Source organism: Nicotiana tomentosiformis, chromosome 5 (assembly GCF_000390325.3).
Source record: "Nicotiana tomentosiformis chromosome 5, ASM39032v3, whole genome shotgun sequence".
Taxonomy (NCBI): Eukaryota; Viridiplantae; Streptophyta; class Magnoliopsida; order Solanales; family Solanaceae; genus Nicotiana; species Nicotiana tomentosiformis.
This window is the reverse complement of record NC_090816.1, coordinates 95,581,223-95,603,331: the sequence shown is the minus strand read 5'-3', so window position 1 is coordinate 95,603,331 and position 22,109 is coordinate 95,581,223. Positions and strand designations below refer to the sequence as shown.

General features: G+C 37.1%; 4 protein-coding genes across 7 annotated transcripts; 3 read left to right on the top strand and 1 right to left on the bottom strand.

The window, feature by feature from the left end:
* Nucleotides 1-499: 499 nt before the first annotated feature.
* Nucleotides 500-9,896, top strand: LOC104096228 (uncharacterized). Of its 2 annotated transcripts, none has more exons than XM_070175118.1 (12): nucleotides 500-638; nucleotides 983-1,082; nucleotides 2,404-2,531; nucleotides 2,605-2,755; nucleotides 2,891-3,000; nucleotides 3,801-3,884; nucleotides 4,137-4,185; nucleotides 4,296-4,387; nucleotides 6,018-6,150; nucleotides 6,357-7,377; nucleotides 8,991-9,101; nucleotides 9,202-9,896. In XM_070175118.1, coding segments are annotated over exons 1-12 (2,583 nt in total). In that variant the 5' UTR covers nucleotides 500-636; the 3' UTR covers nucleotides 9,804-9,896. The 2 variants fall into 2 exon arrangements, with proteins under 2 accessions (XP_070031219.1, XP_070031218.1); XM_070175117.1 differs by having other exon boundaries at nucleotides 8,988-9,101.
* A 1,784-nt stretch (nucleotides 9,897-11,680) lies between these two features.
* On the top strand, nucleotides 11,681-12,016 carry LOC138892823 (cytochrome P450 71AU50-like). Its single transcript, XM_070176566.1, has one exon. The coding sequence runs from the start codon at nucleotides 11,681-11,683 to the stop codon at nucleotides 12,014-12,016; it is 336 nt and encodes a 111-aa protein (XP_070032667.1).
* Nucleotides 12,017-12,278: 262 nt separating this feature from the next.
* LOC104096227 (cytochrome P450 71AU50-like) lies at nucleotides 12,279-19,364 on the top strand. Of its 3 annotated transcripts, none has more exons than XM_033656122.2 (2): nucleotides 12,279-12,802; nucleotides 18,544-19,364. In XM_033656122.2, the coding sequence occupies exons 1-2, from the start codon at nucleotides 12,302-12,304 to the stop codon at nucleotides 19,159-19,161; spliced, it is 1,119 nt and encodes a 372-aa protein (XP_033512013.2). In that variant the 5' UTR covers nucleotides 12,279-12,301; the 3' UTR covers nucleotides 19,162-19,364. The 3 variants fall into 3 exon arrangements, with proteins under 3 accessions (XP_033512013.2, XP_070031216.1, XP_070031215.1); XM_070175115.1 differs by lacking the exon at nucleotides 18,544-19,364 and adding an exon at nucleotides 17,523-17,844; XM_070175114.1 differs by lacking the exon at nucleotides 18,544-19,364 and adding an exon at nucleotides 16,341-16,822.
* Nucleotides 16,707-17,646, bottom strand: LOC104096226 (uncharacterized). The gene is made up of 2 exons (XM_009602564.4): nucleotides 17,305-17,646; nucleotides 16,707-17,181 (listed from the first exon to the last, which is right to left on the bottom strand). Exons 1-2 carry the CDS (start codon nucleotides 17,644-17,646, stop codon nucleotides 17,014-17,016), a joined length of 510 nt encoding a protein of 169 aa, XP_009600859.1. The 3' UTR covers nucleotides 16,707-17,013.
* Nucleotides 19,365-22,109: the final 2,745 nt, after the last annotated feature.

The window sequence follows — 22,109 nt, the reverse complement described above, 5'->3', positions numbered from 1 at the left end:
AAACAAACAGTTGACAGATTGATAAATTGACATTCCTCCTCTTTATAAATTAAATCGAACATAAAGTAAATGCACAATAAAATAATTAAGTTATACACAAGTTAACTTGAACAGTAACATTCAAGTTTGACTTTATTTGTTCACACACGTGTCGGTTTGCTAAATCAATTCATGGGAAAAATCGCCTTTTTCTTTCTTACAATAAGAAATTTTATTTTGTTTTAGTGTTCTAGAAAAAAAAAACGAAAAATATATAAAGGAGGAATCATTAAACAAACAAACAAATAAAATCCATCCATAAATGCAAGTCTGAAATCCTGTGGTTTTCAATCCTTTGTGCCCCACCTCTCTCCCTGTTGTTTTTTCGCGTCTCTTTCTCTCTCTTCTTTCCCATCAAAATAATTCATTTTAAGTTCCTTTTTTATTTCTGAAAAAGAAAAGTTCCTTTTTTTCTCTTTTTCTCCTTTGGTTCTTTTTCTTTCCCCCACACAATTATATATATACATTTTCCTATATATATAAATATTTTCTCTCACTAGCCGAAACTTTTTTATCTAAAAACCCTAATCTCCATTCGAATTTCTTCTTTCCTTTTTGCTTCAAACCACCTGCATTTGCTTTTCATTCGACGCCAAAATGTATGTACATATATATACGCACCGCTTTTGTTATCTTTTCGTTTGTGTTCGTGGGAAAATGCCGCATCTTTTTATCTGTGTGATTTTCTTAAACCGCATTTTCGGAATTTGGAAATTCTATTTATTTGGATGTGTGTTTTCTCGTTTATTTCAAGTGTAGGGAATTGGAATGTGGATTTTTTCCTGTATGTTTATCTGCTGGTTAGGGTTTAGAAGAATTTACATTTGTTTTTTATCGTCTTTGTACGTATGTTTGGTATATAGGAGGAAAATTTAAGGTGCGTGTTGTTAATGTGTTTTTGTTGAGCTTTTAATGAAGGAGTGAAAATTTAATTGATTGACAGGACAATGATGAGCAATGAAGAAGAGAAAAGGTGTCCTCTTTGTGCCGAAGAAATGGACTGGACCGATCAGCAATTTAAGCCTTGCAAATGTGGTTATCAGGTCTTTTTTTTTATAAATATTTTCAAGGGAATATTCCCCTTTTAAGTTCCTGTCTTTTGATAGATAATGCTACTTGGAATTGAACGTCACTTAAAATTAACCTTAGGAGCAGCTGAATTTCATATTCGTGATTTTTTTATCCATTGTTTTAATTCCAATTACTATGTTTTTTGACATTCAATAATGTTAGGCTTTATGAAATTTTTTGCTGATAGTTTTTGACTCTGCTTTAGAAATTTGATGTATCTTAAAGAATTGTAGATAAAGTTTGGTTATGTACTTTTCAAGTAGTTCTCTCATTTCTTTATTAGGGAGTACAACTTATTTGAATGGGTGAATTGGTTTAGTAGTCTTTCAAACTACTGCCTCAAATACTTTCACAATTTGTCTAATGTCGAATTGATAATGATGGCCATTTACCAGACTGCCTTCTGTGCCAGTTTGTAAAATGTCATTCTCAATTTACACCACATTTTATCCTGGTCAACTTAAGGGTGATCCCACTTACTGTGAGAGTTGTTTTCTCCATTGCATGTTCTATCTTCATCAAGAAGTTTCAGAAATAGATGTAGTAGCATACCATCAAAGACCTTATGATGTTATTTAGAAGCTTATGTTCATCCTCTTCTATGTTGCTTTTGAGTGAGTGGTACTTTCTTCATACTGCTTTCACAACACTTTCTATCTTTAGTCAAGTTACATAATCTTAAAAAGTTAATTTTGTGGGAAGTACTTCATGAAAATTTAAAGTTCTTCTTATGATATTTCTGATAACGGGATAGTAGATCTGCTCTATTGTTGAGTAGTGGATTGGAAATTTACTTGTGTGATCTATTTTATGTACGCACCAGTGTATATCGTTTTTGCGCATTGATTCTCTCAAATTCTGATTGAGTAAAAGCTTCAATGAAGGACAGTTAGGTATATTGTAATTAAGATGGGCATACAGTTATTCCCTGATGCGGAGTGCAAACAATGCTTTCATATTTCAATATTAACCCAGTATAAAAGTTTCAGCTAAGTAAGCAAGAGAACATTTAATTATATGATAGCTAGCAGAGTTCATTTTTGAAGGGGCGGTACTTAATTTGTGCTTGAATCAGGTCTCCTAGTTGGTTTCAATTCTTCCAGATAGTTCTGGAGATGTCATCTTCTATATTCAAAGAAATACTGGGAACTTAAATGAGACTACTTCTTCAACTTCTCTCGTGATATTGTTATTGATTAACTTCTTTTAGGAAGGAATACCAAATTTATAAAGTTTCAGGTTTGTCAATTGATTTTTTTTTTTTTGTGGGTTTTTAACCTCAATTCAATACAGGTGTGTGTTTGGTGTTGGCATCACATAATGGACATAGCAGAGAAAGAGGCATCCGAGGGACGATGTCCTGCATGTCGAACTAAATATGAAAAGGATAAAGTTGTGGCAATGCAAGCAAATTTTGAAAGGTTATTCCCCTGATTGACTAATTTACTTCTCAAAGTGTTGGAGACAGAATCTAACAGACAATTATAAAAACAGGGCAGAGAACAACAATTCAAATCGGAAAAGTAAACCACCAAAGGCAAAGCCAAAAGCTAACGAAGTCAGGAAGGATCTTACAAATGTTCGGGTCATTCAGCGTAAAATGGCATATGTGACTGGGCTGCCTCTTAGTCTTGCAGATGAAGATGTATGGAGCTATTATGTTATACATTTGCTACTTTTAAATATCACTTGTAGAATTCTTCTTGACCATGTGCTCGAAGAAGGTTTCATTATCTTTAATTCTCTAGCATTAAGCAATACTCTTATATTTTTTGGGCAGCTCTTACAGCGGAAGGAATATTTTGGGCAATATGGGAAAATTTCTAAAATTTCTCTATCTCGGACGGCCGGTGGTTCAATCCAGCTATTAACCAATGATACCTGTAGTGTGTGAGTTTGACATATGTCTATCATCTTGGTTCTATGTTATTTGTATTGTAGCTGTTGGATTTGCTTGTGTTTGTTTATTTTTTATTTTATTTTTTGGTTTGGTGCAACTTCCCTACTTGTTTCAAGTTACATTCAGAAAAGAGCTAGTTTGTGACAACAGTGATGTTAGGTTTGTTGATTATTACTGGAACTACGACAAATGAAAAATTGAGGTTATCATATGAATATCTCTATTTTTATCTATGAAGGCGTCTAATGACTGAATTTTCTGTTACCTTATCCCAAAAAAATTGTGATTTTGCTGTTGAGTTTCTCCCAGGTAGAAGTATTATCACATTCACCTTTATCTGATACTTCTATCATTTTCAGTTAGGATGTTGCAGAACCGTACAGTTTGAATTTAGTGGTAGTTTCTTTCCTTCAAAATTTAGTAGTAGTAGAGAGGCTAAAATGTTGTACATGATAGATTGTAAGAGCTGTCAATACTTAAAAAAAGAATTGATTGTGAGAGATATCAATAAAATATTTTGCAGCAGAAACTGCATGTGGGGGAAAATGGAAGGTTTGATTCGATGTCTGCCTGTAATGTGTCCAGTATTTATGGAAGTTTGCAAGTGTTGAATTGTAGGTGTTATTAGATGATGATGAAATGACAAAATCCTTTTCACTGGACTTTGTCTATTTGTAGAGTGTGCGTGATTTGCTGTCAAGTTTTTTGTTTGATTGGGGCTTTTCCCTTTTTCTTCAAAATTATTGTTTGCCTGTGTAATTGTTTTTCTTTGTCATTTTCTTCCTTGCAGATATATTACGTACTCTAAAGAGGAAGAGGCCATACAGTGTATTCAATTTGTACACGGTTTTGTCCTGGAAGGAAGGTATTTGAGGTAAGGGCCTAACGCTTTCTCTTGGTCAAACATTATCATCATTTATAATTTAGTGACAAATGTGAAAATTGTAATTTGGAGAACCTCTAATTTGTTTTAGAAAAGATAAATTGTTTAGTGTTGGAATGAAGATAGCCCAAATAGAGAGAAATAGATACGAAGGATTCATATATCCGCCTCCAATTGGTTTGGGTTGAGGCTTAGTTGATTTTTTGATTTTGATTTAGTGACAAAGTGAAATTGCCCTTGCAGAGCATCATTTGGGACTGCAAAATATTGTCATGCTTGGTTGAGAAACACGGTACTGAACATGGTGTTTTGTAATCTCCGCTCTTTCTGTTATGCCCTTTGTGGAAGAATATAAAAGCAACCAATGTAATAGAAATGTTGACATGTGCTTCTTTTGTCCAGCCTTGCAGTAATCCTTCTTGTCTATATTTGCATAGCCTTGGCGCTGATGAAGATAGTTTTGGTAAAGATGAGGTAGCTGCAATTCATACAAGGTATTGGCCATGCAAATATTTACCCTGTGTATCTCCAGTTTGAGACATGCTATCTCTGTTGGGTTTCTGTGACTGATTGAAGTGCTTATGATCCTCAAACTAAAGTTGACAACAACAACAACAGCCCAGTATAACCCCACTAGTGGGGTCTGGGGAGGGTAGTTTGTACGCAGACCTTACCCCTACCCTTGGGTAGAGGCTGTTTCCGATAGACCCTCGGCTCCCTCCCTCCAAGAACTCCTCACCTTGCTCTTGGGGTGACTCGAACTCACAACCTCTTGGTTGAAAGTGGAGGGTGCTCACCACTAGGGCAACTCACTCTTGTCTCAAACTAAAGTTGACAGAGAGCGGCATATAACTGGATCACGTGTAATGAACTTTAACTAGCTATAGTTTTTTTCTGAGTAAGCTCTTCAGATGGGCTGAAGAATAGCACATAAAGAAACATCGTGTCTCAGATTGGCAGTATGAAATTTATGTCTAAATCCAATCATTTTATGCAAAATTTTCATTTGGAAACTCTGTTTCCTAGCTGCTGACTTCGACATTCTTTGACAAGATAGCTACTCCTGTTTTATCTAAGTAGATATTATCTTGTACAACTACTATTTGCGGAAGATTATTCTAGACAATTACAACTTCCTGAATGTTTATCATGGAGATAAATGAGGAAACTCAAGCAGCAAATAGCTACATCTAACTGGTTTATATTTGACCGCCTAGTCACAAAATGTTGCATCAATTTGCCTTTATTGATCTGCTTGATTATTGCTTCAAGTGTTCTCCGTTTCTAGAGCTTTATTTTGTCCTAATATGATAGAAGTATGTAAACCTGATTTGGCAAGTCATAGGGGCTTGAAACCATCATGTTCTTGATGTTCTCTAGCTATGGTTAGAGGTTATCAAAAAATTCTCTAGCTATGGTTATTCAAATGTTACCAATTCGTCTTCCATAGAGAGAACTATCTTAATCTGGGAATATCATGTTAAGCTTGGTTGTACAGCTGTTTGTTATTTATATGCATCTTGGTTCCAGCTCTAGAACTGAATTGTTTATTTGTGTTTCTGCAATCTGATTTTTTTACTTCTGCTGTAGGTTTAGTTTGTTGATATAAGCACCTTAAAGTTTACCAAATATTCAGAACTTGTTACATAGCATTGAAGTTTCAAATTAATGTTTACCAAGACAAACCTGCTAACATATAGTGACAGAAGTGGTGCCTCTTGGCTCTTGTTATGTGAATGAATCTACTATCTTCCTGTTAGAAATGATGAATTATGTTGCATTTTGGGGTGCATTCATGGAAAGATTTTACTACTATGGAATAATAGTGAGGTGGCAGTTTGTATTTTTCTCATTTTTTCAGAATATGTTACTGTCTCGTCTTGGAAAGTGACAAGTTCTCTTGCTAATTGGATGTTATAGTAAATGGAGATCTTGCATGACATCTCTGACTGAATCTCTTTATATGCTTCTTTTTGTTGGACCTTACAGGTTCTTGTACTGTTTCTGTTTATTGGCCTTTTACTTGCATAGATAAAGGGTCGATTATACACTGTCTTAATTGGTTGATAAATTTCTCTAAGAGTGTATGCTAACCGGCGGTTTTGCGCTTTGGCGTTTATTCAGAAGTAGGGTTCAACAAATTGTTGGTGCCACTAGTAGTGCAATGAAGCGCTCAGGAAATGTCTTGCCACCTCCAATTGATGAATTGTCCAATGCTAGCTTTACTTCTACAGAGAATTCTACCATTCGAAGTGCAGTAAGTGTAAAATCTTTAGTGTTTTATTATGCTTGTTGGTAGTATATTTCTGTAGCAAAGTATCCAAGGCAATCACTTCCCTAATTTTCAGTGCAGAAGATGCTATATTTTTTCTGTTGTAAGCTCTGATATTTTTGGAAGCTACCATTTCTTGATTTCTGGCTTGAACTGAAAACATTCTCACCAGATCCTTTTTGCGTTTTTAGGGTGCAACTAATGATACAGTGGATCACCGTAGCTATATGGCTCGTGTAGTCCCTTCTAGTGATAAGGATGGAGGTGCTGGTGAACCAAACGGAAGGACAACTTTCGTAGATGTTGGATTGTCTAATAGTTCTCGTGCAGAGAAAGATGGAAATAGTAGTGAGGATAGTAGAATTTTGGATTTGTGTTCCAATCTATCTTCCATACCAATTAACAAAGATAATCATGCTCAAGAAACATATTCTGATAGAGTGTTATTTGAAGTTCCGTCTCCTAACCAGTCTGTCAATCATCTGCGAAGGGATCAAAACTCTACAGAAATTTCAGATGAACCATTCAGGGAAGACTCCACATCTTTTGATGGTCAACGATCGAAGGATTTGAATAGTATTTGTCAAGAGCCATTTCTTATGTCATCCCGCGCTGCTAAATGTACAGAGGATTATGGTGGCAATTCGCTCTTGCATAGGGCATGTAGTCCGAGTATCAATGGCATGGAGCATCGATCATTACATAAACAAGCAGAAGAAGCTTTGCTGCCATTTTCATGTGTAAATTCCACACTAAATGATGGATTACATGACCTGAAATTTCAAAGTTCCGTGAAGTCTGATACAATTTATAGAGGTTCTAACTCATTCTCCAATGAAGAAATAGTGGAGCACTTACGAAGGACTGAAAATGGTAGCTTGAATAATTTTGATGAAAGTTCTGCATTCAATCCCGTGAAGAACAGTATAATTTCAAACGTTTTAGCTATCGACTTTGGTTCATGTGAAAATTCCCTGACCTCGCGTCACAGCTTAACTGGCCTGTGTAATGAACCTAATGGGCAGCGTGGTTCCTGGAATTCTTTGCACAGCGGTCAAGGGTTCTCATTTATGAAGCAAGATGGTTTTTCAAGTCAAAGGGCTGATTTGGATTCTTCTTCTAGTAATATCAGTCTGATGTCAAATCAGTCATCCATCCTTCATGACTTCAGAGAAAGGAAAGAGCAGCATATGCATGAGTCTCAGTATCAGAGTAAGTGTTAACAGAAATTTTTCTTTATTTGATGCCTAAGATAGTTGATTTTTGCTGCCTAAGTTTGTCATTCATGGGCCTGTCTTCCTTTTCCTTTCAAGTGCTATATCCTATGTTGTTTACTATTGTATGATGTCTTTTCCTGTACCCACTAGACAAGATTTTATTTAACGGCGATGGAAATGGGGCTGCAAAGGCTGTGGACCTGCTAGCAGGGTAAGGGAGTGACTTGCGGAGCTGTAGAATAATGGTTTTTACTACAGCTGTAGAGTGGGACTGGGAGTTTTTTTTTAATAAATAAATTATACTCAGATTTAGTCTGAGTATAATGTGTTATATCAAACATAGTCACCTAAAAAGAAAGAGGGGGCCTATATCTGACCTCTTTGATACAATACAGAAGAGACATGAACTCCTTTCGGGAGACCAAATTGTAAGGCAACTTATAGCTGGGCCAAAAGGAAATGTTTTGGCTGTAAATTATGAACCAAGGCTCACAGTTGTACGACTATTCTCAGGCTGTGTCTTCTCAAGTCCTTCCTCATGCGCTACTGTTGCTTACTAAATCTCCATCATCTACCTTTGTTGGTTGCTTCTCTATCTTCAAGCATATTATACCACTATAGACCATAAAATTCCTTCCCCCCTGCCAATTCTCTAGATTGAGCCAAAAGGATCCAAGTTCAATTCAGAGAAAGAAAAAAACAAAGGTGGTGCCTTTACTTCTTCTTTGGCAGAGTTAAGTGTACAATACAATAAGAAAGATGCCAAGGGACAGGGGGAGGGGCAGGGGCAGGGGCAGGGTGGGCTAGGTATCTGGTGAGGAATACAGGGGAGGGTGTGTGAAATCTTTTGTCGGGACAGAGTTGAACAGCCCAGAAGTGGCAGTTTGGGTGGGGGTGGGAGGTGGGGGACCACTCTGGCACATCTCAATTCCCGTCCATCATTACAGTTATTTTAAACCAGGGTTAAACTAGTTTCTAACCTTACTGCTGCTTGAGCATTATTCTTCTGGCATTAAAATTTAATTTGCTTTGGTATGTTTTCTGACAAGCATTTCACCTAATGCTTGATTGTCACTTTATAATTCAACAAGTTAAAACTGTTGACAGACAAGATTGAGTTGCTCTAGTGGTAAGCACCCTCCACTTCCAACCAAGAAGTTGTGAGTTCGAGTCACCCCAAGAGCAAGGTGGGGAGTTCTTGGAGGGAGGAAGCCGAGGGTCTATCGGAAACAGTCTCTCTACCCCAGTGTAGGGGTAAGGTCTGCGTACACACTACCCTCCCCAGACCCCACTAGTGGGATTATACCGGGTTGTTGTTGTTTAAAACTGTTGACAGCACTAGCAGGAATATTAAAAAGTTCTAGCTCTGCTTGGTATTGATCTCTAGGGAGGAAATGGTATGTTAGGCCGCAAAATGTGCTCCAAGAAGGAATTACATAGGACTTTATATGTGCATGTGCGTTTTCATGAGTTAATTGAGTTTTGTGATGGAACCTACTAACTTCCTGTACCATGTTACTGCTAAGCATTTTAATATGGAAGCATTACATCATTACTAAGTTTGGGCCCATTTAATTTCAAACTGAATCTGTCGAACTGTCTTAGCAGTCTCAAGACCAAAAGGTCTGGCTCCACCCGGGTTCTCAATACCCTCAAGGGACCTGCCTCCTGGTTTTCCGTTGTCTGATGAAATTGGAGGATTCCCTCATACTCTCTCTGGTAACACTCCTGTCCCGTTGTTGGATATTTTAATGGCAAGCTTCTTCTGTTTCCAAAAAAAATTGATAATAGGTTCTTACTGTTAGTTCTATCTATGCAGGAAGTCAATTAGTAAATAGTTCATCAAATTTGATTCACCCCCCATCAACGAGAAGCACTAGAACTGTAGGTGAGGCTGATTTTGTTGACCCTGCCATATTAAGTTGTGGTAAAGGCAAGCCAACAAATGGTTTAAGTATCTCAGGCCTGGAAGTTGGGTCTCAGAGGAGAGCTTTGGAAGATGAGGCAAGGCTCTGGCTTCTGATGCAACAAAATTATGCTGATCAAGAAGGGAAATTCTCACGTGTTCTTGCTTCACAAACTCCATCTGCACATCTGGATCAGAGGTTTCACGGTGCAGATGAGTATGCTGGCCTAAATGATTTACGTGGCTTTTCATCAAGGCTGGTGGATCAACGGCAAAACGTTGATCAATCTCTGTACACACACTTTTCCCAGCAGAAGCTTGCGAATGGCCACAGTTCTAATGGCTACCAGCATAATGTTTTGGATGAGTTCCAATGTAGAAATGAGGTTGGCAGGATGGCGGAACTTCAGAGAAATGACAGATTAGGTCTCAACGGATACTATGCTGGGAATGGAAATCTAACATTCCAGGGGTCTAGGTCCGGCGATGTATTTGCCAGGGTGTTTGGGATGTAAACTGTCTGTCACTATGCAAAACGAAACTGTCGTAATTACGTTATTGCTATGTAGTGTGCGGAAAAGTATAAATATGTTACTAATTACTTACTACATTTGATCTTGGCTGTTTTGGGTTCTAATCGGGTGGTAGGATGTTGCAAATCCTCTAGGTCAACGACTCCTTACTCCCGTTCTTCAAACTTAATATTTTTTATAGAGAAATTTCTGATCAAGGATAAGAATAAAAGCTCATATCTAAGTGAGTCCTTGTTTCGGGCAGAAAAAGCGACATTACTCAATTATCAAACTAGTTGTAATGTCTTCTTATCCATGAATATGTCACCAGGGCATTCTCTACTTCTAATAAGCCATGAATTAGAGCAGAATAATTCTCAACATTCTCTAGTCTTTGCCCCTATATTGTCTTTTCCCACATTGTTGGACAAACTTGTTCGTTTTGGGTTAATATGATGCACATTTTCCTAATTCATTTGGACCTGAATGTAGTTTGCTACATCTATGACTGATTAAAATTGGTGCATAAATTTAACTGCGCGTGGCAGAAATTATTTACATTCAATAGTCGAAAAAGTGTACAAAACTTGTAATTTTTGTATATAACATACAAATATATATATATATATACAAAAAATATTTTTTTTTCGGTTATTATTTTGAGAACTAGCATACAGTGTCATTTTCCCTAACATATCCTAAACGCCAAAATTAAAGGGTCCTATGACAATTAGGCATTTAACTAGCAAAGCCAATTCACGAACTAAAACATTGCATTAAGAAATCTGTAACATGCTTACTTTAGTTTCTAGTAAGAAAATGGATTAGGTTGGCATCCATAACTTGTACTATATGTAACAAAAATAAATGGATATTTAAATTTTTATTAAAACGATAAAAATGGAATGGAAATTATATTTTAAAAGATTAAAGATATAAAAAAGATCATTGAAATCTACAAATTCTTTAAAAATTTCACAACTTTTTTTCTTTTTTGCTTTCATCCTATAGTCTAGATAGATAATTTCCGAACTAATTCCTCATCTTAGAATTGAATTTACTTCTCACTTGACCTTGTAAAAGTATAACAGAATTATTGTTACTCATTTAATTTAAACATGATAAGAAGCGCAAAAGAGGTTCAATAATACGGTTTTGGACGTCTAAAACGAAAAACAGGAAGATAAAACTACTATTTGCTCCAATTAGTTTAATCTTTAAATTTAATATATATCTGACTTCATTAAATATTGCCTAACTCCAATAGATAGCCGAACCACCATGCTAGGGATTAGGGATAGTTTGTACCTAATAATACTTATTAAGGCGCAGATATTTCACTACTTTGCAATTAGGTAGTGCTAATGAAATACTCCATCTGCTTTAATTTATCTGTCTTATATCACTACTAGAAATTGGCCTATTGCAACATTATTTTGCTACAGTGCTACTTCTGACTTTAGTTTAAGATCAATATATGTATATATATATATATGTACACGCAGGGCAACCCATGCACTAAGCTCCCGTTATGCGCGGGGTCCGGGGAATGACCGGATATATATATATATATATATATATATATATATATATATAGGGCAGCTTGGGGCACTAAGCTTCCGCTATGCGCTGGATCTAAGGAAGGGCTGGATCACAAGGGTCTATTGTATGCGGCCTTATCCTGCAATTCTGCAAGAGGTTGTTTCCACGGCTTGAACCCGTAACTTCCTGGTCACATGACAACAACTTTACCAATTGCGCCAAGGCTCCCCTTCACATATATATATACACACACTTTAGTCTGCTTCAAAAGAGCTAGAAGAGTAGAAGTAGCACAGTTTCAATACTATATTACTAGTAGGAAAAGTTGTGGCAATTGCATGGCTTCTATTTGGCTAGCTCTTGCAGTAGTTGCACTGCTTACTTATTTTCTTCAAGAATTAATGAGGAAGAAGAAGAAACTTCCTCCAGGGCCAAGAGGACTTCCACTTATTGGGAATCTTCACCACTATCTTTATAAAATAGCCAAAAAACATGGTCCCATAATGTCCATGCGATTTGGTCTTGTTCCTGTCGTTGTTGCTTCCTCTCCTTATGCTGCAGAACAATTCTTGAAGAACCATGATCTGGTTTTTGCTAGTAGACCATACAGTGAAGTTTCTCAATACATTTTCTATAATCAGAGAAATCTGGTCTCTAGCAAGCAGCGAAGCTAGAAAATATTTCGGGTGTTCAAACTTGAACAAGAAAAATAAAAATTGTAAAGAGTGGAACTCAAACCCGCAACCATGAGGCCCTCTTGACCACCTTTTACCACTGAGCTATAATTCTTCATTGTTATAAGGATGTTCAATATGTATTACATCCATGTAAATCCAAAATTTTACCTATATACACAGTGTTAATTTTTCGACATTTTTCGACGAAGGGTGGTCAGTTGACCACCCTTGCTACACTGTAGCTTCGCCCCTGCTAGCAAGTACGGACCTTATTGGCGAAATATGCGTAAATTGTGCACTCTACAATTGCTTAGCAATGTCAAGATCCATTCTTTTCAGCCTATGAGGAAACAAGAAGTTGGAATTCTTGTGAATTTCCTCAAACAGGCGGCTGCTTCTGATGGCGATGTTGTGGTTAATCTTAGTGATAAAATTGGATCTCTTAGCGCGAACATGGCGTGCATGATGGTATTTGGGAAGAAGTACATGGACGAGGATCTTGGCGAGAAAGGTTTCAAGGCTCTGGTTCAAGAGACAATGCGTATAATATCGATGCCAAAACTTGGTGATTACATTCCTTTTCTCCAAGGATTGACTCGTCGTATGAAAGAATTAGCTAAGCTTTTTGATGAATTTTTGGAGAGAGTTATCAATGAACATGTTCAGCAATCCACTAATGAGCTGAAGCAAGCTAAGGATATTGTTGATACACTGATGGGCATTATGCAATCTGAAGAAGCTGAGTTCGAGTTTGATCGTCGCCATGTCAAAGCAATTTTGCTGGTAATGTTCACTCTAAATGCCCTTTCTTTGTCTGTCTGAAGTTAGGTTTAGTTTCACTTGTACTGGACACTAACAATAAAGTCATATACTTATTTGCTTACCTTAAAATTTTTTACCCACTATTATAATAAAGTAACAAAACTACTTTATATATATAGTATTTAAACCAGGTTTTCACCTCTTGAGGTGTTGGGGGTTTAGAGAGACTCTTACCATGTCTATTCCAACAAAAAACAGAGTAAGTACAGTGGAGGGGACATGGACCTGACCTTCAGAAAAAATGAAAAGGACTGACCAAGTCAGTCTTCAAAAAACATGAGGGGATTAAAATAAAAAATTATACATCTTCCCTCTCATGTCAGACTAAACGAAAATTAACTTAAAAAGAAATTGGATTTTTCATCCCTAATTCTAAAACTAGATAGTTGCCACTTGTCTAGTAGAAAAGGGCCCTTTACATTCCTTGGGAACTGCTGGAATGTATAGAAAAAAATCACTGTTTCCACTAGAGGCTGCATTCTTGGGTAGCATGTCAGCCACTAGGTTGGCTTCTCTGTAGCAGTGGGTAACATGAACATGACTTTGATTAATGATCCGAGAAGTGTCTTAAATGATTTTCTTAAGCATGAGATTGTTTGTGTCTCTCATTGCGAGCATGTTGGCTACTATATGTGAATCAATCTCCAGATAGAAGTCATTATGGCCTTCTTGAGTACACCATTGTACTCCTTTTTTTGCGGCCAAAGCTTCTGTCATATTATTACTATTACTCTGAACTGGTATAGAGAAAGCCATCAAAAGATCTCCTTGTTCATCCCTGACTACGCCTCCTATTCCTGCACTTCCTGTTCCCATAATAAAACTTCCATCCGTGTTCACTTTAATCTTCCTTTCTAGTGGTTTTTGCCATGTGACTTGGCTTATAATAGTTGTGGGTCTTCAAATTTCTACCTTTTCATAGAATATAAACCATGGCCATGTCACTTTGCATCTTGGGAAAGCCATTGTAATAGCTGATTGAATGTTCCAACTCACCTGCTGTTCCATTTTCCTAATGTAGAAATTCCTTTGATCCCCATATCTACATGAACACCAACTACTCCATATGACCCAACTTATGACCAAAGTTAATGCATGTATGATGAAGTTGTGAAGTTTATTCCTCGACTTCACTTCCCACCAATTCTTGAAGATTCTTCTAATGGGCCATTTTTCATGTTTGATTTCTAGAGGAGCCCCAAAAATATTCCAGAGGTGTTTACTAGTATCTCCTTCAATAAAGATATGTTGCATCGTGTCTCCTTTTGGGTTATTGCACACCTGGGCACTTTATGATTACCAAAGTTAGCAATAATAACATCAAAAGGTAACTTACCAAGATATAGTCTCCAGGTTAGGAAGGATAATTTGAAGGGGATACTAATGAGCACATGTTCTCCAGAGATTCATTTTTTTGTTTTCTGCTCCTTATTAGCTGCCAAGCACTTTTGTTGGTGTATAGACCATTGGCTGAAGCTTCCTAGATAGCATAGTCTTCTTTATTCTGATCTCCATTGTCTATAGCACAAATATGTGCGTCTGTTTGATCATTGAGAGTGACTCTAAGTTTCTCTATGTTCCACTGATCATCTCTGAAGAAATCCTTTACAACGATAGACTTAGTGTGTCTTTTGTGGGCAAAATGATCAGCAAGTGCACCTCTCCCCGACCAATTCCCACCAAAAACTACTGTTACCCTCATTGATAAATCATCGAATATTTTTCTCAACTTTTTCTCTAATTTGCGTCAAATGTTTCCAAACATGCGAGTCCCCTGAGGCCCATTTTTTCTTCACCGAATGAGACCTAATACAATATTTAGATCTTAAGTAGGAGGCCCAGAGAGGATTGTTGGTTCTAACTCTCCACCATCTTTTTATGGTGAAAGTGTTGCTAATGTCGTACATCGATCTTATGCCAAATCCACCTTCATCCTTGGGAAGACAAAGGTTCTTCCAGACACTCCAATGATATTTTCTTTTATTCGCTGAAGTACCCCAGAAGAAGCTTCCAAAATATTTTTCAATCAGGTCAAGAGTACCTTTAGGTGGACTCATGGCAGACAATGTGTAAGTAGGCAAAGATTGAATGATGCTTTTGATGAGAACCATTCATTCACCATAAGTTAATATTTTACTTTGCCAACCGTTGAGTCTCTTGACAATTTTAATCACCATCGCATCAAAGTAAATAATTTTCTTTCTCCCCACGTATAGAGAACATCCATGATAATTGAAGGGAAAGACTCATCCATGAAGCATGTAGCCTCCCCCATTCTATTAATTCTGTGAGCTCTCGCTTTAGGATCAGTAAGGAAATAGCTCTTACTTTGTTGACTTTTTGACCAGAAGACTTCTTATAATTGCGAATTTGTTTCATGATCAACCTGACTGATTTGTTATTTCCACCACTGAAGATCACTATATCGTCTGCATATGCCAGATGATTTATTTGAGGGCCTCTGTGATTCAAATAAAAAAGAGTAAAATCAGGGTTGTGTTGAAATTGATTGAGTGATCTGGACATAATACCATTAAAATCTCCAATGCACCATGGACCACTGATTACCCTACTAATGTTTTCAATACTTTCCCATAAATCTTTTCTCTATAGTAGTTTACTTTGCATAAACTACTGTAACATGAATATTTTCATCTACATTATAGTCATTTATGCTTAAAGTAATCTGCTGCTCTTCATTGGTAACAACCATAGCTTGACAATTCTAAAAATACCATATTTGGCCATTGTCATTGGCCACACAATGCAAGAATCCCAAGAACTTTTTGTAGCCTTCAATTTTCCTACTATTAATGAAAAGTTCAAAGATAGCCACATATTCACATTTGTTGATGTTGATCAATTTTTTTAATTTATGAATTACCTTTTTGTATGTCACTCCTCTAATATTCCAAAATATCGCACTAATCATGGATAATTTGAGAGTTTAATTATCCATTTTTCTACGTTCCCTCTATAAGGAGGTGGGGTTTTTTCTTTGTTCTTTCTTCCACTCTTCCTCTGTCTGATTCTGCCTCTTCCATTGAGTGGCCAATCATCATTATCAAATTCTTTTTCTTCTTCTTGGGATGTTTCTTTGCTAGCTTTTTCAAAATTCTGCTTTGATATAAAAGGGGCTGACACTTCTTGCTGTGAATCCTATCCTTATTTTTGTTTATTTTGTATTCCCTCACAGTACAAATCAACAGTCATATGTATAGGTTCTTGATTTTTCTACTATGTATCAATACTACTAGTTTGAAAACTGATGCATTCTTGATACTTTTTCTCAGTTGTGTAATTGTCTTCATTGCTTTGTTCCCTTCTGTCATACATCTCATCCTACTCAAGCTCCTGATTGTTGTGCTTAGAACTGTCACTATGTTCATCACTTTCAATAGCTTTTTTTTGTTGCTTTCCTCTTTATGTTGTGCTATTGTAGTAGGCTGCACTCTATCTGATTCATGTGTTTGATTTCCTTCTGTTTCGGCATTTTCAGGGTGAGTATTTTTGGATATCCTGCTATTAGCAGGCATCCTAATGTTTAAGTCCTTGTCGTGATGCTCCTACATATTGCTCTGCTCTGGTTGACCCCTTTCTATTTATTCTATAGTGTTTTCAATAGTTATCTCTATGCGACGTTGCTGATTATTTAGCTTGCTCGAGGTTCCCTTGATGATTCACTTCCTTTGACTCATAGTAGGTTTGAACAGAACTTTGCTTCTTTTTTGTGGCATCTTAGTTTTTCTCTTTTTTCTCTTCCTGGTAATGGTTCTTTCCTTGTTGTTCTAGTTCGCTTCTTGTTCTATTTCTTGTTCTTCTTTCTTCTTATTTTCTTCCTGTTCTTTTGCTTTTGCTTCTTCCCTTTTCTTTTGTCTGTTCCTCTTAGTGTTGGGGACATGCCATACTCTTTGTCCTTCTTGGCTTTGATATCCTTTGTAGTTCCCTCTCCTATGGTTGAGGTGCTAATTTCCGTGAAAATCTTCTTCTGTTGCTTATTTGTCTATCTTGTTTTTCTGTTTGTCATCCTTTGTGTTGGTTAGCGCAGCTTCATGAATCCTAGATTCTTTCTCTTTGTTTCTTTCCCTGTCAAGAACTCTGCATTCAATCAGAGAGTGGCCTAATATTCTGCAATGTTTGCAGCACTTTGGTACTCCCTCATATTCCAGCTTTTAAGTAGTTCCTTTTAGTAGATTAGTTTCATCCTCCTGGCCTAGCCACACAGATTGCAGTAAAGGCTTGGTGAGGTTGCCTTTCACTCTGACCTTTGCCATTCCAGGCCTTGTTCTGTTGTCAATTGCAATATTCATAAAAAGGGGAACTCCAGCTGGGCTCAAAACCTGCTTAACGTAATACCAGGTATGACAATTTTCAATCGATCATTTATACCAATCTATTTTACAATCTTCATCATTAGCAACATCAATAAATACTGTACGGTAATCGTAAATCCCAATTGTTACCTCTCCTTTGAGCAATACTTTCTCTGCTAAAACTGATTTGATGCGTTTTATGTTAGGACGAGTTCTTAGAAATTTTCCAATAATAGTGTATTTACATTCTCCTTCCATCACGCCATTATAGTCGCTTGATTTGAAAATAACCATTGGCATTCCATTATTGGTGGTGATTCTAGCTTTCACATTTGGGTCGGCCAATCTGTTACTTTTGGATTTTGTAGGAGCCGTAACTGTAGCTGCATAATCAACTTTTTGATGAATAGCCTCTTTTGGGTTGGTCGCCATAGCGGGTGGAGCAAGATTCCCAGTCGAACGCGCCGAGATATCGCCGGCCAGCATCCCCATCTCGGCTACGCGTGTATTCCACTCTCCAAAGAGAGGGTTTATCTGACTGTTTGTGGATAATAACGTTATTGTGTACGGAGAGATTTTTGTTTTAGAGAGATTTTTTTGCTAAGATTCCAAGTCGACAATAGTAACAAAACTACTTTTGTCTTATTAAACTAACTCAACTTTACCTAGTATAACAAAAAATTCATGAAACTTTACACACCATAATAATAATAATAAAGGCACCTTGATGGGTAGGTCTGTATTAGATTCCATGGGTAAAGTTTATAATGACTTTACTGTTATAATGAGTAAAGTTTAGTTTATCTAAAGGGCGTCCCGATGCATAAAGCGTTTCACATTCATACAAGGACCAAGAGAGATCCGCAACCCTAGAAGTGTGAGGTAAACAACCTATCTTAATGCAAGTATTTTGAAAAAATATGACAAAATAAGTTAAATTTAAAAGTATTACAATAAGTTGTCTTATCATATATCCTATATTGCAAAACTAGTAGCTTAAGCTTAGTTGATTAAACAATATTCTTCCCCAAGTATTTCATGATTTTAAGTGACTGATTTGATATTTTTCTTCTATGGCTTCACTAATTTAGGTTAAAAAATTATACTATATAGTTTTGCCTATGTAATAATGATGTTGATATTGATATTTGGTAATTGTTGTATATTGTTTTACGATATGCCAACTCTACTGCTCTAATTCCTATTGAAAACCTTTACGTGACTGAGCAATTATGATTTTCCGATACTATATAAAAATAGTCGTAGGATAATAGTATTGTACCATGCAATATTCTTTTTGCTCTTCTCTTGGACTGTATAGTGAAAACTTTAAGTTTCCAATTGGCAGTACGTTTTGAGTTTATAACTAAAGAATAACGATATATGTAGGACTTGCTTATGGCTTCAATGGATACTTCGTCAACAACGGTTGAATGGATTTTATCAGAACTCATAAGGCACCCTAATGTAATGAAAAAACTCCAAAACGAGTTGGAACAAGTTGTTGGTAAAAACAGGATGGTTGAAGAATCAGACTTAGAAAATCTGGAGTACTTAGAAATGGTTATAAAAGAAGGTTTTAGGCTCCATCCAGTAGTACCACTATTGATTCCTCACGAGTCCATTAAAGATTGTACGGTTGATGGTTTTCATATACGTAAAGGATCCCGAATTTTGGTCAATGTTTGGGCAATTGGAAGAGATCCAGATGTTTGGTCTGAGCCAGAAAAATTCATACCAGAGAGGTTTTTAGGGTGCAACATTGATCTCAAGGGACACAGTTTTCAACTTTTACCATTTGGCTTTGGTAGAAGAAGTTGCCCTAGTTTGCAGCTCGGCCTCACCATTGTCCGATTGTTGATAGCACAATTGGTTCATTGCTTTGATTGGAAGTTACCAAATAATATGTTGCCAAAAGATCTTAACATGAATGAGAAATTTGGTTTAGTTACAACTAGAGTTCAACATCTAATGGCCATTCCCACATATAGATTGCATATACAGTAGATTAGTTGCATTTTCTTTGGCCTGAATAATACGAGGAGAAGACCAAAAAAAGAGGGGGATTTTGTCTTATGTTCATGATTTTAAATGTATTCTTCGAAATATATAAGCAAACATGTTTGAAATATTATCGTTTAAAGCAAGACATGACAACATATTGTGATGGATCAATATATTTTATGTTTTAAAGCATGTACTATTAAATCGAATTAGCATTTAGCACATCAGTTTTTGGAATTTAATAATTTCTTTTTGTTTTTATCTTCGATCAATTTTTTAAATAAATGTCTGACATAGTTTCGAGAGAAGAAACCTCATGTCAGAAACACCCTTGTATAAGCATCATCGGAAATGCAATTAAAATTAACAAGACTCCTTAGGTGTTACGACCCCACCTAATACCACTGTCAGGTAAGCCAACAATAAAAGTTTAACTTAATTATTCACTTTAGTACTTTGAAATCGAATTCTCCTTCAATTAAAGAGTAAAAGATGGAATTCACAGTGTAAATAATAATATTCTTAACAATTTCAATACAGAACAACCCATAATCACCCCAAAGCCCGATATCACAAGTGCATGCGCATCAACTAGGAATTTAAGATAAAATATAACATCTGTCCGGAATACAAATTCGGACAGGAGAAATATAAATACTCTGAAGGAGACACTGCCGGCTGCGGGTCGTAATATGGAATGCATCTCACGTAAATCCCCGCATGCATTCACGCCTCTGCTCTCACAAGGCCACTAGTCACATATGTACTTGCACAAAATATGCATCAAGTGTAGTATGAGTACATAATCAACGTGTACCCAGTAAGTATCTAGCCTAACCTCGGAGGAGTAGTGACGAGGAGTCGACATCGACACTCACTAGTGGTCCAATAACATCAGGTACAATAAAGAGGTAAGTAATTATGAGGAAGAGTAAATAAATGAGATAAATAAGTATAAATCACGTGGTACAAATCCCCCTCTTTATGAGTAAATCAAGCTCTCCATTAGAAATTCCCTCCTTAACCGGAGCATATATATATATATATATATATATATATATATATACAGTGTATCTCATCAGATAGATTGTCATAACTCAAATCGGGAAAACTCACAGATACACTGACTTCTTGCCAAATATTACGCACGATTCCATAAGGACACGATTTAGGAAATATCGAGGCGTACGACTCGATCCAACATAAATATTTAAACTGTGTACTGCAAAGGGTCGAACGACACGAACCATAGATGCATCTATTAAACTGCCGAGACGAACAACCCGCTCCCATGAGAGTGTGGTACATAAATCCTGCCGAGGCGATCAACCCGATCCCATAAGAGTGAAATACATAATCCTGCCGAGGCGAACGACTCGATCCCATTAGAACAAGAAGCTTTGACTTCCTTCGCGTTCGCGAAGAAGGAAACCAGATACCAGCAACAACAGTTTCAAAACAACTCAAATTGATCCGAAACCACCCCGAAATACACCCGAGGTCCCCGGGACCCCGTCCAATCATACCAACCAATCCCATAACATAACACAAACCTGCTCGAGGCGTCAGATCACATCAAACAATATCAAAATCATGAATTGCACCCCAATTCAAGCTTCATGAACTTTAGGACTTCAAACTTCTACATTCGATGCCGAAACCTATCAAATCACGTCCGATTGACCTCAAAATTTGCACACTAGTCACATTCAATATTACAGACCTATTCCAACTTTCGGAATCAGAATCTGACACTGATATCAAAAAGTTCGCTCCCGGTCAAACTTCTCAAAAACCTTCAAACTTCTAACTTTTACCGAATGGCCCCGAAATGACCTACGGACCTCCAAATCCATTTACAGACGCGCTCCCAATACCAGAATCACCATACAGAGCTTTTCCAGACTCGGAATCCCAAACGGACATTGATAATATTGAAATGCACCTCAACTCAAATTTATGAAATTCATCCAAAATGCCAACTTCCACAATAGACGCCGAAACGCTCCCGGGTCATCCGAAACCCGATTCGGACATACGCCCAAGTTCAAAATCATCATACAAACCTGTTGGAACCTCCCAATCCCGATTTCGAGGTAGCCAACTCTTCAAACTTAAAGCTTCTGGAATTAGGATTTTCTCTCCAAATCAACTCCGAACTTTCCCGAAACTCAATTCCGACCACACGTATATGTCATAATACCTGAAGTGAAGCTGCTCATGCCCTCAAACCACCGAACGACGCGCTAAAGCTCAAAACAACCGGTAAGGTCGTTACATTCTCTCCCACTTAAACATATGTTCGTCTTCGGACGTGCTAAGAACTGCTCTGGAGTTGTCTGAAATCATTGTTTAACACGTCGTGCACCTACCCGTGCTACCACAACCTAGTTGAGCACATTGGCTCAGGCAAATCTAAAGATTCTCCCTTTTATTTAGTCATGTTAGCCTTGGAGCTAAATTCCAACATCTGAAATTCTCTACCAGGTCTGTTCCCAACATACGAACACCGTATCAATCACTACACACTGCACCAAACACGATTGTATATCCTTACTGAATTCTTACCATGCACCGCGTAATTCATTTGCCCAAGGCAATTTTCCAAAGCACAACAACTAAAATTTCCACTGACACGAAGGCCGTAGTATACCTCATGACCAATTAAGCCTTGCTTTAACTCTCGCAATACTACCATGACAGAGAAGATGTGTAGAACTCATAACCACTGGCCGAATCACAATTTATGGAGTCTCTCCTCCCGACAAGAACCATTACCTCATTCTGAACTGAATAACAATATTTACTCTTTAATATGCCTCATATAAATCTAATCGCACTGATCCCAGATCCAATAATCTCGTCTCACCCAGTACAAGCTGCTCAGGCAATAAGCCACCTCAGACACTGCCAAAAGTCTCATATGATGCCACAATGTGCCAACAAGCTAC